The sequence below is a fragment of the Salvia miltiorrhiza genome, chromosome 4, assembly GCF_028751815.1.
Source record: "Salvia miltiorrhiza cultivar Shanhuang (shh) chromosome 4, IMPLAD_Smil_shh, whole genome shotgun sequence".
NCBI classification, from domain to species: domain Eukaryota; kingdom Viridiplantae; phylum Streptophyta; class Magnoliopsida; order Lamiales; family Lamiaceae; genus Salvia; species Salvia miltiorrhiza.
The window spans coordinates 43995315-44012722 of NC_080390.1; the positions used below are offsets into that span (position 1 = coordinate 43995315).

General features: G+C 35.6%; 1 protein-coding gene and 1 long non-coding RNA gene across 3 annotated transcripts; both read left to right on the forward strand.

Annotated features, from left to right (window-relative positions):
* The first annotated feature begins 463 nt into the window (after window positions 1-463).
* LOC131021950 (uncharacterized) lies at window positions 464-1554 on the forward strand. The gene is made up of 2 exons (XR_009101100.1): window positions 464-984; window positions 1171-1554. It is a non-coding gene; the product is annotated as an uncharacterized LOC131021950 (long non-coding RNA).
* A 12800-nt stretch (window positions 1555-14354) lies between these two features.
* On the forward strand, window positions 14355-16408 carry LOC131021940 (probable inactive ATP-dependent zinc metalloprotease FTSHI 5, chloroplastic). 2 transcript variants are annotated; one of them, XM_057951283.1, is made up of 5 exons: window positions 14355-14433; window positions 14585-14691; window positions 15115-15297; window positions 15504-15623; window positions 16202-16408. In XM_057951283.1, exons 3-5 carry the CDS (start codon window positions 15178-15180, stop codon window positions 16319-16321), a joined length of 360 nt encoding a protein of 119 aa, XP_057807266.1. In that variant the 5' UTR covers window positions 14355-14433; window positions 14585-14691; window positions 15115-15177; the 3' UTR covers window positions 16322-16408. The 2 variants fall into 2 exon arrangements, with proteins under 2 accessions (XP_057807266.1, XP_057807267.1); XM_057951284.1 differs by having other exon boundaries at window positions 14423-14691.
* Window positions 16409-17408: the final 1000 nt, after the last annotated feature.

A 17408-nucleotide genomic window follows, 5' to 3' on the forward strand; every position in this document is an offset into this window, starting at 1 on the left:
GAGAATAAAAAAAAAGTAAAAAAAAAATCTACTATCATTTATGAAAAAAAATTATTTTGAGCAAGAATTATTATTAAAAATATAGAAATCAAATAATAAAGTATTATTAAATGAAACAAATGTAGGATTGCAGAAAAATAAAATTAAAATCTCATAATAATTCACATATATAATAAATTAAGGAGAAGATAAGAATCTTAAACCGTATTATATAATGATTCAACCTCAATCATTGATTTCATATAATTTATTGATATTATCAAAAATTGGACTATTATAATATATATATATATATATATATATATATATATATATATATATATATATATGGTCAAGTTAAACAAAGAATGACCCTATGTACAGAGAATAGAGATTATATCTCATCCCTAGAATTTGGCAGATCGTGTGGTTGAAATTAAATGATTTTTCATATCTTAATTAACAATTCAAATAAACAAAATAATACTTTTAATTCGAACAAGGGCATTACAGTCAATATGTTTTGGATAAAAACTGCAAGCCCTAAAATCACTCCTCATTAACAGCTCACACGTTCCTCTCTCTCTCTCTCTCTCTCTCTCTCTCTCTTGTTTCTCAACCTCTCGGTCATCTCTCACCTTCTCTGCAAATCCTTCGTCTCTTTCTTCTTCGGTGGCGTCATGGCAGCGGATGAGGGGATTGGCTGGGTGGATGTCCCAATCGCAAGCGGCGTAGATAGAGACGACGTAAAAGGCCGCAGATTATCCAATCACTTCTCTCTTCCCCTGCCTTCTGTTCTTGGTTCACGACGGTTGTCGACAGGAGGGCGCGCGTCGCTACGATCTGTGGTGCTGTTCTGCGCAGCGGCAATGGGCGTGGTGGCGGTGGCATTCACCACCACGATGCGGGAGAGGTAGGGGCGCTCGTTTACGGACAGCGGCGAGATCCTGAAGTTGACGACACGTGAGCAGGGTTGGGCGTGAGGGTGAACCTGGGGTCTATCTGGTTAGTGTGCATTCGTACAAAGTGTTTATTATGAAACTATTATTTGATTAACATTTTATTTGTTTTTCTGCCACAAGTTCGAAATATTTCTTTTGTTGTTCAATTTATTATACATATCTGTTCAAAATATTTTTGCGAAATTATTATTTGATAAACACCCTATTGTGATATCTCCCTGTGAGGCAGATGAATGGCCGATGCTGCTGGCAGAGCGCGGAGAATACGCTAGGTGAGGGGCGTGGTAGACGAGGATCGGGGCCAATCGAAAAATTGCATAATTCTCGATCCGCCATGAAATTCGAGAATGAGGAATTATGGCGATAGTAGGAGAGGAGGAAACACGCATTTCCTTTCTGTTTTTTCTATTTTGTTGTTCAGTTAATTTGTAAACAATTTTTCTATAGTTGTTAGAGACGAGTGAAGAGATTTTTCAAAATCGTGATTTTTATTTGACTGTTCATTTAGAAATTGTATTGTGTTCATTGAAGAAATTATTTTCTATTCATTTATAAATTGTGTTTTGTTCATTTATAAGTTGTGTTATGCTCATTGAAAATTAGATTGCATGTTCATTGATAAATTGTAATTATTCGTTATGTATTATAATCTTGAATAATACTATTGATATCTGATTGAGAATTGTAAAAATATTTAACATATCACATTTCGAACAAGCGTATAAAAGTTACGAACTTCTAAATAAAATATTTGAATTTTTTTACTGACATAAAATAATTATCATGTCACATTTCGAACAAACGTAAAAAAATTACGAACACCTAAAATAAAATATTAATTTTTTTTGCTGACATTAAATATTTAACATATAACTATTCCAACAAACCTAACAAAATTACGAACATCTACATAACTATATTGTACATATAAGAACCGAAAATTATATGAGAACTTTAAAACTTTGGCTTTCTTCTGCACGTGTAAGTAAGGTTGAAAAAAATCTTTCCATATCTTAAAGATATGATTTTTGCGTCAGATATAGCAGTATAAGATCTTACCAAAATTAAAAAGATAATTTAAGATATACAAATCTTAATTAATGACTGCATAAAATTGCTCAACATATATAGCCTTTCGGATATAATTGAGGAAAAAATTCAATGAAAAATTGGCCATTGGATTGATAAATTTGGAGGCTCCAGATTAATTCTCCTTTCTCTATATATTTGTCATTCTCTGTTTAACCTTTCTATATATATATATGATGATGAATTATCTTTTATATAAAAAAAAAAACCGTTGATCATATAAAAATAATGGTCTAAATTGAGCTTTACATATTACGGAATATAAGTTTCATTAATTAGTATCAATGAATTAAATTTTACCCCCCCCCCCCCCCCAAAAAAAAAGGAATTAAAATTTAATTCGGATGGGATGGGAGATGGTCAAATTTAAATTTTATGCATGACTTTGGATTACGGTTAATATTATAAATTACATTCGCGTCTGTATTAAAAATTAGGGAATGAATGTTGTTATCTGTCTTTCTTTCTTCTTCTTCTTCTTCTTCCTTTTTTTTTTCTTCTTTCCTTTCTTTCTAACTAGTACGCTCTCCCGTGCAATGCACGGGTCATCCCGTGCGATGTACGGGCCATGATATTTAATATTTTTTAAAAAATTATTTAAAACTACCATAATATCATTACTTACACAAATAATATATTTACTCAAAAAATAGTTATTTCATACATTTTTATGTATCTATCATTTCTTAAGTCAATTTCACATTAAATATTTTCATGCAAATATTAATCAAGCAAGAAAACTTTCATTTCTCAAGTCAATTAAATTACTATAATCTATATGAAAATGTAAAAATCATAACATCTATTTGTTCTTACGGAAATGATATCATCAATATTTTCTTAAATTACAAACATGAATACGAAAATAAAGCAATCCAATCTAGACACATTTCACCACTATTAAGCTAATCTAATAAAAATCAAATTCAATAAAAAAATCTTTTCAATATTAGTTATTTGTTGGCTACTTCCACCAAAGGATGTTCAAGGAGCTTGAAATACAAGTTTTACGTTATATATGCATGCCTCTCTTGTCCAGCATAAAACTTACAAATTTCTCTTTTGTAGTAGTATCATTATGACTATGATCAATGTTAATTGAACTTTACAAAAATAATCCAATAAATCACATAGTCATGTTGTAGATTTAAGAATTTAATTAGAATAATGTCATAGCTCCATATAAATATATTAAACATAAAGATCTCAAATGTAAGAAGCCGAAAATATATTAAAAGAACAATATTACATTATCTACGGAGGAACAAATTGACATTAAAAGCACAACAAAAAAAATAAATTATCACAAATAGTGGGCAAAAATTGATGCATAAAACTTAGACAATGTGCTCTAAAATTGCAAAACTAAGTGCTTCGTAAGTTTTATAATAAGCACCACATTTCTCACCTTGATGTCTGGAGAATGGGTATTAGTGATCAACTTCCACAATTAATTTGTCATGTGTAAGAAATCTTAAAATTAAAAAAAAATTAAAAAAAATGAGATTTTTCTTTTGAATCATTTGTGATTGTTTGCAAATTTTGACATAAATTCCAACTAAAATACAAACGATTCCGGCCTCCTTCGCAGCCGCGATTTTCTCGGATAGAAAAAATCGAGAAGAGGATTTCTGCGATTCATTTATCGTGTGGCTCGATTGCTCGTTGATTCTGCCTCTGCGGCTTTTGAGGGATTGTTGCTGCAGCGGCCTATGAGAGCTTCAACGACATGGTTGGGGAAATTTCCCAAACATATGGTGTTTTTTGGGGGGAAATTGAAGAAATTTCTTATTGTCTTCGGCCGTTTCTGTCGGCGAGGACGAAGGCGGCATCGGCAGTGCGGCGAGGAGAGAGATAGAAAGAAGATGCTAAGAGAGGAGAAGCGTGGGCTGTCCGCCGGCGTGGTGACGCCGAGCCATGGCTGGCGGCGGTTGTGTGAATAAATTTTCTGGCATGAGAAGGTGGTTGATCAAAAGAGTTTCAAATAATGAAAATTTTCAGAGAAAGTAGTGGTTGATGAATCGTGGGAGAGAGAATACGAAGAAAATAAAATACTCGTTAGAGAGAACGTGGGAAGAATAAAATATAAGTGGGATAGAGAAAATATGGCGGTAAAATATTACCGTTAAACTGCTCTTTTATATAATATATAGATTTCTTAATCCATCGTATCCATCGTACACCATTATTGGATATTTTTGTCTCATTCAATGATTATAAAATGACTTGGAATTGTAATTTTCCCAGACAAGTTAAATGTCTTATTGTGTCCTGAAGCAAACAATATGTATTTATTCTCATTGATTAGCATCTTTCGATTGGAGCTTAAATAACAGAGGTCAAATTAAAATTTATATAATGACTTTGGCCCTACACATTATTTTAATTGTGCAGAATTTCTAATAAAATTATAAGGAAATACTCCTTTCGTCCAGTATATATAGACTTGTTTTCTCTTTTCGAATATCTTATTATATAGGCTTATTTCCATGAAAAAGTAATGCTCTTTTACTCATTTATTATTATATATCTATTTAATTCTTTAATTTACTTCAATTTTTGTTGGGTCTCGGAGGGTCACTGAACTGGTGTATGGGGGGGCATACACCAGTAGGTTTTTTTCAAAAATCTTTTTGTAAACTGAAGTGAGTATCGACTGATACTGGAAGAGTATAGACTGAAGTCAACAGTCAAAAATATTTCAGTTTGAAAAGGGATTTAGACTGATACTGAAATGGTTTCAGTATTTTGATTTCAGTTAGGCACAAGGATTTAACTGATAATCCACATAAGGTTTCAGTCTATAATTTGAAATCAGATAAGTGTTATAAATCTTACTAACTACCCAAAGATTTGTCAGTTAGACTGATAACACCAGCAATAGAAGCCTTTGTGATTAACACTTTGTTAGTTTTAGGTTTCTCTTTTTAATTTATCAGTTTCAGTTAAGTGAAGTGTCTGTGCACAAGTAAGAAATAATAAAACTGAAAGTAATAAACAACACGAGATTTTTACGTGGTTCGGAAACATGCTCCTACGTCCACGGCCAGCTGATCACACTGACAAATACTCTGGGCTTGTGCTTACGGGTGCACAACAAACCTTAAACTAAAACTAGGTTTAAGTGTCAATACACTTGGACTTCTCGTCTCCTTCTTAACTTGCAGTTGCAAAGACAACAGACGTCTTCTTGCGGGGGCTATGAACTCTTGAGTTCAGACAACTGTCTTGAACTCTCTCTCTCTCTCTCTCAAACTTTCTTTTCGCTCTTTTAGGAAAAGGGTTCGAGTACCAACTGGATTACTAAGAACAAGCTCTTAGTAATTGGAACTTAAGCTAAAGGTTTACAATGAAAATGCCTAAGAATGACAAGAGAATTTTAGAAATCAGTAAACTGATTTGGGCTTTGGATATTCTCTTCTTCGATTCAAACTTTGGATAGCAGTGAATAGGCTAAGTCGCAAGTTTAACAGAGCTTTAGCTTGAGTGTTTGAATCGGTGAAGATTGAAGATGATCCTCAAGCTCTATTTATAGGCGAAGTCTTGAATAGATCCGTTGGTGAGATGGACTTCAAGAATTCGGCCGTTGTGAGATAGATTTGAATCTTGGGCTGAGGCTTCAATCTTCGAGGCTCCTGATTTGTTGAGGAATGGGCGTCTCTAGCAGTAGGAGCATGGTGCTTATGAAAAGTTAGCACAAAAAAGGAAAGCTCTGCTCAGGCGAGGACGATCTTCATATCTTCGCATTTAATGCGGTTGTACTTGGCGTGAATACGTGGCTTCTTTTAAACTTAAGTCTTCAGTCCAATGAAGAATGTCAACTGATACATAACTTATGTATCAGTCCACTATTTCCACGTGGCCAGCATAAGTTATTTAATTATAACTGAATCTTCAGTGAAGTTTTCGTCCATTAAATACTTCAGTATTTGTCTTCACCCTTTCCAGTTCCAATCTTCAGTCCTTCGATCTTCAGTCCGTCGGTCTTCAGCCTGGCTAGTAAACTGAACTCTACACTTGAGTTCAAAAAAATCTAGTCTACTGAAAGAAAATCTAAGGGTTTTGGTATCGTCAAAACTAGGACAATGATATTTCATTAATTTCCCAACAACTTTAATTCATCATTAAATAATAAATATGGACATATTAGAAAGTTTACTTATATAATTTCATTTTCAATAATTTTTCTTAATATTTGTGTAAATTTCAATAAGCCTATATATCGTCGGCGGCTGTCACGCCGCCTTCACTTCACAATTCTCGGCTGAACCTGCCCTCGGTTTCATACAACTTTACTCAACCTACCATGAGCCCGCCACATTCTGTTGGGGTTTTTGATATTCAATCCACTAGGGTTGCGGAGCCGCAAGCAACAGAAACTTCTTCTGCTAGAACCATGATGAGGGAGGAGCCTTCTAAGGAGATTGCCGCTAGTCCTCGCAACTCCCGTACAACTGTTGTTAATGGGAACTTGGGAACCCAGCCCAAGTCGTCTTATGCGAACATCATCAAGTTAAGCTTGCGGGCATGAGAAAACATGATGTTCCCATTCATCGGTGCGTTATGTTGCATCTGGAGACGATTGATGAGATTATTTCTCTAAAGATTCCAGCAGCCATGTACCAAGAACGTGTTAAACAATTTCAATTTGTGTTGATCGGAAGGTTGCTTCTTCGAAAGGGAGCGAAACCGCAGCTGGCGTCTGAATTGAAGATAGAACTACAAGCACTTTGGCAACCGACAAGTGATTGGCAACTTATCCCTATGAGTAAGGGTTTCTACACTTTTAAATTCTCGACCGCTGATGATAAAGTTGTTGCTTAGGGCAAAAGTCTGCGGGAGTTAAGTTCGGGAACTCTACGTCTCCGAGACTGGGTGAAAAACTTCGATCCCTATAAATAAATTTCATCTCTTTGTCAAGTTTGGACGTGTATATATTATCTCCCCGTGGATTATTGGACAACTAAAATTATTTCGGGGATTGGACGGTCAGTGGGCATGCCGATCAAGATAGATAGAGTTACGGCGGATGGGGATTTTGGGCATTATGCGAGGGTGTTAGTTGTGCTGGATTTGGCGATGCCGCTGCCGGAATAAGTGTTCGCTGATTGCCCAGACAAGTCTTTCTATGTTGAGTTCGGGTATGAACAGCTTCAATCTTTTAGCACCAAATGCAAGATAACTGGACACACATTAGAGAAATGCATAAAATGCCAAGCGCAAGATAAGGGAAATGGGTTGGAAGCTGCGCTAAAGAAAACAGCGCTGAGGCTACTGATTTAATGAAGTAACGGCCTAAAACTCAACAGCCGAGAGGATGGGAGAGGAAACAATGGCATGTGGTTTCGGGCAAAACTGGTCCGACGGACCAAGAGATTGACACGGGCAAGGTTTTGGAGGAGGTGGTGGTTGCTTCCCCTATTCAGCGGGAGCGTTCTGCTTCTACTATACATCAGGAGCATTCTACTTCGCCTAAAAGTTCGAATAGATTTGCGGTTTTGGAGACTAATTTGTTGGAGGGACTTTCGGGTGTGGCGAATGATGCTATTGTGGAATCGAGCACTGTTCTTTTAGAGCAGCCTCACACGCTATCTGGATCGGATCTCCTTATCTTGGTCAATTCTGATCAGAATTTCGAAGCTGCTATTGACTCTACTTCAGATGTGGAAGTTGAGGAGCATCATATCGAAGAGGAAATGGTGGAGAAAATGGAGGACGAGGTGAAGGTGGTTAAGTTACTTGCGATGGAAAACGCCATCAAGGCGAGTCAACAGGTTACTGTTTGCTTCGGTGATAGGCAGTCCTCTCTTGCTCCGGAGGATATTGCTAGTCGTATTAGTCGGTTAGATGAGCAGGTTAATCAGGAGATGCAGATGCTCTCTGAACCGAAGCGTGGACGTGGCCGTCCAAAGGGCTCGGGAAAGGGCATGGGAAGGGAGCCTTTGCATGCAGCCCGGAAGGTAGCATAAAAGGTCGCCTCAGGAATGCGGGAGAAATGGGTTACAAGCCGAGGGATTTTGTGGTTGACCTTAACAATAATAGTTCTAGTATGAGGGCAATGAATAATATAGTCCATGGACGTTGGTCGGATGAAATGGACGACTGTCTTAATATTCAGTTTTGATTTGATGTTTTTGTTTAGTCTTTTTTAGTCTTATGATCTCCTTTGGAGTTTCGTGCCCTTAGTCTGCATCTTTGTGCTTTCATAGGATGATTTTTTCTTTTTCTTTTATAATAAACCTTAATTTCATCAATAAATTTTATTTTTATAAAAATATTTATTATAATAATAATTATAAGAGTGGGACACAGTGAGTCGATGACACACATAAAACTATGGGACACTTGATCTTATCCCTCTTTTTCGTAGGAGATATTCAAGCGTGTACCACTATGGTTCATAGTGGGACCTTTTGTATTAGCCATGTTATGGCTAGCCAATTTTTCTACATACGAGGACCTTCCGAGTCGAGGTTCGGGCACATGCACTTGTCGCAATAGACTTTGAGGCACACTTCGCACTTGTCCTAAGTGACTTTAAAAGATGGCTCGGTGGTGGCTCGTGCACCAGACACGGTTCAGTGCGGTGCGTACTGGGACGCATGACGATGTGTCGGAGAGCGGATACGAAGTGCAGAGGTGGCTACGATTGCGCAACGTGGCACATATGTGGCGGTTGTTGATATACTGGAGGCATGTGCCTGACCCAGAGTTAAGGGATGTACCTGTTCAATCCAAACTACACGCACATGTTTAGGCTCAACCACCTCGTACCCCTTCACCCATAGACACTTTATAGCTATAAATAAGAGCCCATGATGACAAATAAAACAAAGATATAAATCAAAGGTAAAAGAGAGTCTATGTAAAGTAATTACGTTAATCAAACCTATCAATTCAACCTATAAATCCAATTACCCATTTAATCTAACCCGGATGAAAGATCACACAAATATTCACAATCTTCTCTAACGAATCAATTTTGAAAGTAGATTAGTTATATCATGCATTCCTGAATCGATTTAACAATTATGAAAACTTTTGCTTGATTTCTCAAACTGAACAACAAAACATGAAAATTTTTGGCCAGATAATTCACAAGAAACAAGCACTAGAAATTATGAATCATAAGCTAGAAGGCAAATTGGTATCAACAAATCAATCGCACAAATTCGATCGACTATACAAACTCTTAAATCAGAAAAGCAATTAGTTAGGCATAATTAATTAAAGGGAAAATTGCACCTAAATACACAAACTTTGCCAAAAATCCATATTTGACGCAAAGTTAGGATTTTACATTTTAATACACCAACTTTCGTTGTTGTCCAAATTTGACACGACTTAATTCTTAAAAATTCAAAAAACAACCCCTTTTGTAAATAATTATACAAAGACCCACTTATGTTATAATTTGGGACAGTTAAACCAAAATAAGATATTTCCTTATAATGTTTTCTTTTAAACCATTTTAGGTGCGGATCAAAGATTAAAAGAAAACATCATACGGAAATATCTTGTTTTGGTTTAAATGTCCCAAATAATAACATAAGTGGGTCTTTGTATAATTATTTACAAAAAGGTTGTTTTTGAATTTTTAAGAATTAAGTCGTGTCAAATTTGGACAAAAACAAAAGTTGGTGTATTAAAATGTAAAATCCTAACTTCGCGTCAAATATGGATTTTTGGCAAAATTTGTGTATTTTCACGCAATTATCCCTTAATTAAATAAATCAAAGACAAGATTAAAAGAAAATCAATTGAATTAAATAAATACATAAAATTCGGAAAATAATTCAGAATGAACAACTTGAATCTTCAATTTTGCAGAAATCAAATCCAAGCTCTATAAACTAAGAAAGCAATAAAATTATAAAGCTACGATATGAAACGTATGAAAATAGAACCTCTAAAAGGTCAAGAAAATGACCAATATATAGACCCAGGAGGAAAACATAGTGTAAAAATAGACAAAACTCTGAGAAAAACATATATAAATTAATCTCGGACGTAAACGACGACAAACTCTACAAATGATCGTTGTTATTCATGAAAATATGCAAAAACGACACCCGTCGTTTCCGTTTCTTTTTTTGTCGATTTTTTTATAACCAAAACAGCCATCTTGGGTGCAAAAACGATACCTGCCAGTTTTGTTCATGACTTTCCTTAGAAAAAAACGGTGGACAACTCTTCGGGTGCGTATTTGCACTAGTGCACGCAACTTTCTTGTTTTTATTATATCTCTCTTTCTTGAACTCTGATTTGTGATCCATCTGCGCTCACAAACTCTTATCTAAACGAACTTCAATTTTCATTTAGATCATTTAACCTAATTCAGCCTCAATATTTCAGAAAAAATCCATAAAAGTTTGAGAAACTATCTCATTTCATAAGATACAACAATTCAAGCACAAAATTATTATCAAACACTCAATTCCCTACAAAATTGAGTGTTATCACATTCAATATATCATTTCGATCGTATTATAATTATCCATCATGTTTTGCATATAGTTCGAATCGTAGGAAAATATTCAGTCCCAAATATCTAGTAGTTCGTCGAAATATCAACATGTGGTGCAACATCTCGAGTTCATCTTAACCATTATATCTCGGGGACAAATGTTGTGGATCCAATATTATTCTACAGATTTCTTATTTCGGTTCGTCAATTAAGATGACATTGTTATTTTAGTTTCTTTTTTATTATTTCAATTCCGTCTACATTGATTGTCTGCTCAAATATTTTTCAACGCATACTTTATATAACAGAGTTATACCATTGCAAATATATAATTTCTTATATTACAATGTAAATTTTTAAAATGGTTGTTTTGGTATTCATATACTATATCACATGGGGCATTCCTCTAAAACTTTCATATGTGAGATCACAATTACATCTAAATTTTTTGTGTTCACCCATGCAATCGAAAATTGGCATGGCTTCTTTGGGACTCGATTGTCTTGTAATGTGATAGTGGCTCGACTCGAGGTATGTATATCTATAGTTTTATATTCTCTCTCACATCACAATAATGGTGTACTACAAAAAAAAATTATCTATCACATTACACTTCTTGAATTATCACTCGTCACAATAATGGCGTACTAAAAAAAACATTGTACATAAACAATTGTTTGATCGTAAATACTCTTTTTTTTTTTGACTTGGGGGAGTTGGGGAGAGGGAGCAGTGGAGTTTGAACCCGGGACCTCACTGTTCACACACAGGAGGTTGCACCGCTTGGTGTCCCCTTGATCGTAAATACTCTTAATCACATGAAAAGGTAATTAGAAATTTTGTGTTTTCTTAATCACATGAAGAGGTAATTAGAAATGATTTGTTTCTTTGATTGAATTTTTTTTGTAAGAAAATGAGGAATATGAAAAGAAAGACGACATCTTAATGTACCCAAAATCTTTTAATCATAAGAGATTCTAGCCATACAAATAAAAATATGAAAATAATAACAATTCTGACTAATATACTAGTGTGTAACAGTGTAAAATACATTGTTACACATTCTTTTTTATCATAAAAAGTGTGTAATAGTGTATTTTGAACTATTACACACTTTTGTGAAAAAGTGTGTAACAATGTAAAATAAACTATTACACGATTTTTACAATTTTATGAAAATCGTGTAATAATGCATTTTACACAATTATACACTTTTTCATGAGTGTGTAATCATCACAATTTTTGGAGGTTGCAGCGGCGAGGAGCTATAGAGGTCTCAACGGTGGCAGCGCGGAGGGGGAAAAGAGGCAGCGACACCGTAGAGGAGGAAAGAGGCAGCCGCACCGCAGATGAACACAGAGAGACAGAAAGTGAGAAGTGAAGCAACCTGAAAATGTGTTGTGGTATCAGGCGAGCGACGGCGCCGCGAAGGGAAGATGGCTGCCTGGTGGCAGTGGCACAGCAACAACGACAGGTTTAGGAGGAAGGGGGCTGCAAATTTTGGAGGGGCGGCAGCGCGGGGGAAGGCCGCGTGGAGAAATTTGTGAGAAAAGGCTCGGCAGCAACGCAACAGCGGGGGAGGGAGAGGAGAGGTGTTGCGGCAACGGCGACGCAATGAACCACGGGGAGAGGCGACATTGCATATTTGGGAAGGCGGGTCAACTGGGCGTGGGGAAAGAGGGGCACGCACGGGGCAAGGGGGCGAGGGGCGCACGAGGCACATGGGAGAAGCGGCGACAGTGGCACTGGAGGAGGAAAAATAGGGTTTGAGGGTAGGGGGAGGGGAGTCGACAGGTTTGGGGGATGATGGGGATTTTTTTTTTTTTTTAAATCATTGAAAGTGTAATTGTACATTTACCTCTAAAGAGACTAATTTCTTCAAAAATTTTATCGTCATGTATATTATTTCCTTTTGCTAAATGAGAATGTATAGTTTGGCCTATTAACTCTGAGAAAATATGAAAAAAAATTAGTCCATCTTTTCTATCACATGTTCTTTAAGGTGAAAAACATAGTTTATCAGTTATCACATCAATATCCCAAGAAAAATACTATCACATCAATCTCCCATGATAATATTATTAATAATTGGAACGAAAATTAGGGGAAAAGGATAGCTCAATTTTTTTCTATTCTGCACGAGAAAAATTATCCTTCCTATACACTACTACAAAATTTCACATACATAACACTTCATACATAACGGTTTTTTTAAAAAACCGTTATGTATGAGCGCATTTTCTAGAAAAGACAACGGTTCTGAAGAAATCCGTTATCTATGTAGTGTTATCCATAACAATAGATAACAGTATGATGTAATCCGTTATCTTTTAGCGTTATCTATTAGTTACATACATAACGGTTTGATAAACCGTTACGTCAACCGTTATCTATTAACACTTTTTTACAACAGTTTTTTTACCGTTAAGAAATGCGTTATATAACTGTTATGTATTAACATTATTTTTTTTCATAAATATATATTTTTATTAGGTAAAATTCAAAACCTAACTCAAAATCTAATTTTCAAGCTTCTGCTCCAATACTCCTAACACACCCGCCGCCTCCCCCCGGTGACGCCGCGCCGGACGACGCTGCACGAGCAACCGGACGCCGGTGCCAGTGAGTCAGTGACCGCCCCTGCCCCCACCCACCCTGCATCGCGTCGCCTCTGACGCCGCTCTTCTCGCAGCAGCAGATCGAGCGGCGGAGCACCCTTCTCCTCTCCACCGAGCACGAGCAGACCACCCCTCTCCTCCGCCGACGCCGCTCTTCTCGCAGCAGCAGCAGCAGATCGGGCTTTTTGCTTCTCCGTCTGCCACCTACCGCACCCGTCTCTCTCTCTCCGTCCGTTAGGCCTAGCAGCTGTCGCCGGTCGAGCTCTCAATCGCAGACCCTAGGAGCCGCCGCTGTCGCCGCCGCCTTCTACAATAGCCACCACCAAGGTAGAATCCCTAATTATTCATCCCTTACGCAAATCTCATTCCAAATCCCTAATTTTTGAACTTTGTTGGTAACAATATGATTTAGATTAGGGCTTTTGCTCGAATTTTTTAAATTATCTGAAGCTATTTTGATCAAATTTTTTAATTTTGTCAAGCTATTTTGCTCAAGTTTTTGAATTATCTCTTTGTTATTCGATTATCCTCAATTGTATATTTGGTTGGAACCGCCCACGTTTCTACGGTAATTTTGGTGTTATTTTGATGTGTATTTGTTTTGAGATTTCCATGATTATACAGTTTAATTTGTAGATCTGAATCAGCTCTTTTTACCATTTTCCAACTGTTTTTCTCCTTCTGATTACTGCTGGGAATTTTGTTGCATTGTTCGGATAGAAATTGGTTATTAAATCAGAATAGCTTAAGGGAATTGCTCTGTCATTTTCAGGAATCTTGCCAAGAAGTTCAGGCTGTGATAGAATTCTTGAAACCCCAGGTGCTTTTCTTTTGAGTATGTACTAATACTCTTTTCTCTTAGTGGTAGTAGTATATGATAATTCATTGTTTGCGTCATGGATTGGAAATTTGGATATCCCAAGACCCTTGATAATTTCTATAACTTGAGCTAATTTTGTTTAATTCATATCCTATTAAAATGATAGGATTGGAAAAATCCTAGTAACAAGGATAAAAATACACAATCATGAAAAGTAAACCCCTTCTTAATGTACTTTGAGGTCTTCTGCTATTATTATTATGCCCCATTTTCCTTGTCACTACCCAAAATAGCAATGTTATGTGTCTATTGCAGGTTGTCTTTTTGGAGCTGTGCTCTAGTCGTGTTGCGATTCTTACGCCGCAAAACTTGAAGGTTGGTCTGTATTTGTATTTCTATTTTGTTGGTGTTATTTGGGTATTTTTTCTACAGAGTATCTTGTGATTAAGTAGATTATCATGTAGATTTATTGACGCGTGCTTGATAATTTCTGATCATGTCTGTTTTTTTCTTTGCCCCTGAATCCAGATCTCTGTCTTTTTTGGTTTTAAGTCTTTGCCTTATGATAGTCCTATGTCTTTCAGGAACTTCTGTTTTTCACACATGTAGCTATTTTGTATATTTGAAGATATTATATTATTCTGATCAGGATATTTGCTGGATACAATAAAGCTATCAGAATTTTTGAGGTTCATCGCCCAGGGAGAGATTTTGAAAAACACTCGACTGTTTTAGGAAACAAAGAAGGCCAATCAGGTGAGGTTTGTTAAACGTTTATGGCTTTGTAATAACATTTTGATTTTTATTTTATTTTATTTTATTTCTCTCTGCTTCTATCTGTGCTGTGCTTGTGAATAGTTTGGTACATGCGTTGAACCGCTGGAAATTTAATTGATTCGGAAATAAAATGCTTCTTATTCGTTTTCACTTTCAATTTGATTTTGCAAATGCATCGTCATTGGGTTACCATCTTTGCTATTGCTTGAACATCACGAACTAGAAGATACCAACAATATTTATTTGCAGATTATTTTTTTCTTTGGCATCAATATTTCCTTTTAGGCTTGCTAAGAAACAATCATGACTTTTTGAGCTTGGGATTTCTACTATCTTTTACAATAGGCATGATGGCTTATCAATTTACGCATACTTATTTTGATATGTATGTCCATGATGCAGACTTTCAGCCCCTTGGTCCCTAGATGGGTGGGGAAAACCAAAATTGCGAAGTGAATAAGCAAGATGATAGTAAAACATCTTGATCTGACATTGACAAAAGAGGATTTGCAGGATGTTGTTGACCTAATGGAACCATATGGTCAAATAAACAATGGAATAGAACTGCTAAGTCCACCTCTTGATGTAAGTTACTGTATTGACTACAATTATTGCTAATAAGAGTAGTCTACACTGATTGGTAAATGCAAGCATATCCTGAGAGTATTCCGGTGTAATGCATCATCTATGTTATCTTTCCACTGTGCAATACAGCTGGAAGCATTTAAATAAGCTCATGTTTTGTATAATGTGGACCAGGTTCAATTAAATTTAAATTTGATTTTCTGTAGTGGACTAGGGAGACAAAATTTCCCCATACAGTCTGGGCTGTTGGCCGTGGTCTCATAGCTCTTCTGTTACCAAACTTTGATGTTGTTGATAACCTTTGGCTTGAACCTTCTTCTTGGGAGGTATGCTTTCTCTTTTCATAACTAACATGCATACTTCAGTCATGTTTTGCATGTATTGTGAATGGAAGGTTATCATCCGCATTCTTGTGAAGATACATTCCTTAACTGCAGAATAATTATTCACTTCTGTTTTCTCCCTTCCAATATGTGGTTGCATTTTCAGTTCCAGTCTTCATATCTTGATCTCTTTTTCCATTTCAATCAACTTCACTTTTAGTGATGACATTGGTTACTCTTACCTTAATCGAATGTTTTTCTGCTTGATAACTATTTAATAGATTTATCGTGTTATACGGTATTGGTCACTTTTAGCTTTTAGATGTACTTCATCTTTTTCTGCATTTATCGTGTTATACGGTATTGGACTGTTGTTAGATAGCATCGCGTAAGGTTTATGTGAATGTATTACAGTAGAACCAAACTGCATGATATGTTCTAAAAGTGTATATTAAAGCTGAATTTGATCTTGAACCTAACAATGCAGTGTTGCTTTTATTCCGGTGACAGTATAGCTACATTTTCTTAATTCCATCACATGAGTATTTGACAAGTGGCGTATATGTTTGTATGTTATCAAGGGATGTTACTTTCAGAAAGGGAGGAAGATCAAGATGGAGATGAGCGCGAAGGAAGCCTTTGAGAGGTCGATGAGGACTTTGTCGGAGTGGATAAGCCAGGAAGTGAATCGAAATATGTAATGATCTTAGATACTTGATACTTGGTTCATTCGGATGATAATGTACGAATATTTTGGATAATATATAATATTGTTATTGTTGATTTTATCATTTTGTTGTTTTAAAGTTATTTATTTATTTCTTGATATAAATAACATAAAAATTGTGAAAAAAAATATTAAATATTAAAGATAACGGTTAAAATCGTTATATAAGGTACAAAAAACCGTTATCTATATCTTACAAAGATAACGGTTTAAACCGTTATAAAAAGTATAAAAAACTGTTAACTATGTTATGAGAAAAAAAAAATATTATATAATAGATAACGGATTAATTCTAATACATAACAGTCGAAAACCGTTATCTTTTTCTTACAAAGATAACGGTTTAAACCGTTATAAAAAGTATAAAAAACTGTTAACTATAATATGAAAAAATATATATTATGGAATAGATAACAGATAAATTATAATACATAACAGTCGAAAACCGTTATGTATAATCAATATAGATAACGGTTTTATAACCGTTATGTATGTATGGTTGTACTGTTATCTATTCCCTTCATAGATAACGGTTTTATAACCGTTATGTATGTGTGGTTGTACTGTTATCTTTTCCCTTCATAGATAACGGTTTTTAAACCGTTGTGTATGACACCTATAATAGATAACACTACTATACACAACGCTTTTTTTGCTCATAGATAACGGATAAAATCCGTTATCTATGAGCGTTTTTCTAGTAGTGATAAAATATGTAAAAATCGTGAAAAAGTGAAACATATGAAAATATGAAAATAGTGGAAAATTAAATTATGAAAATATATTGTTGGGTCCCGAAGGGTCACTGAACTGGTGTATGGGGGAGGGGGGGGGATACACCAGTAGGTTATTTTTCAAATTCTTTTGTTATGACTGAAGGAGTATCGACTGATACTGAAGAAGTTAGATTGAATTCAATAGTCAAATATATTTTTAGTTGAAAATGAGTTGTAGACTGATACTGAAATAACCTCAGTATTTTAATTTCAGTTAGGCTCAAGGCTTTAACTGATAATCCACGTAAGGCTTCAGTCTAGATGTTGAAAACAGAGAAGTGTTAT

Bases quoted from the DNA above. Each gene is read 5' to 3' on its own strand.
- LOC131021940 (XM_057951283.1), top strand. From the start codon at position 15,178: ATGATAGTAAAACATCTTGATCTGACATTGACAAAAGAGGATTTGCAG. The intron at 15,298-15,503 runs GTAAGTTACTGT...GATTTTCTGTAG, and splicing joins TGCTAAGTCCACCTCTTGAT to TGGACTAGGGAGACAAAATT. The intron at 15,624-16,201 runs GTATGCTTTCTC...TATGTTATCAAG, and splicing joins TTGAACCTTCTTCTTGGGAG to GGATGTTACTTTCAGAAAGG.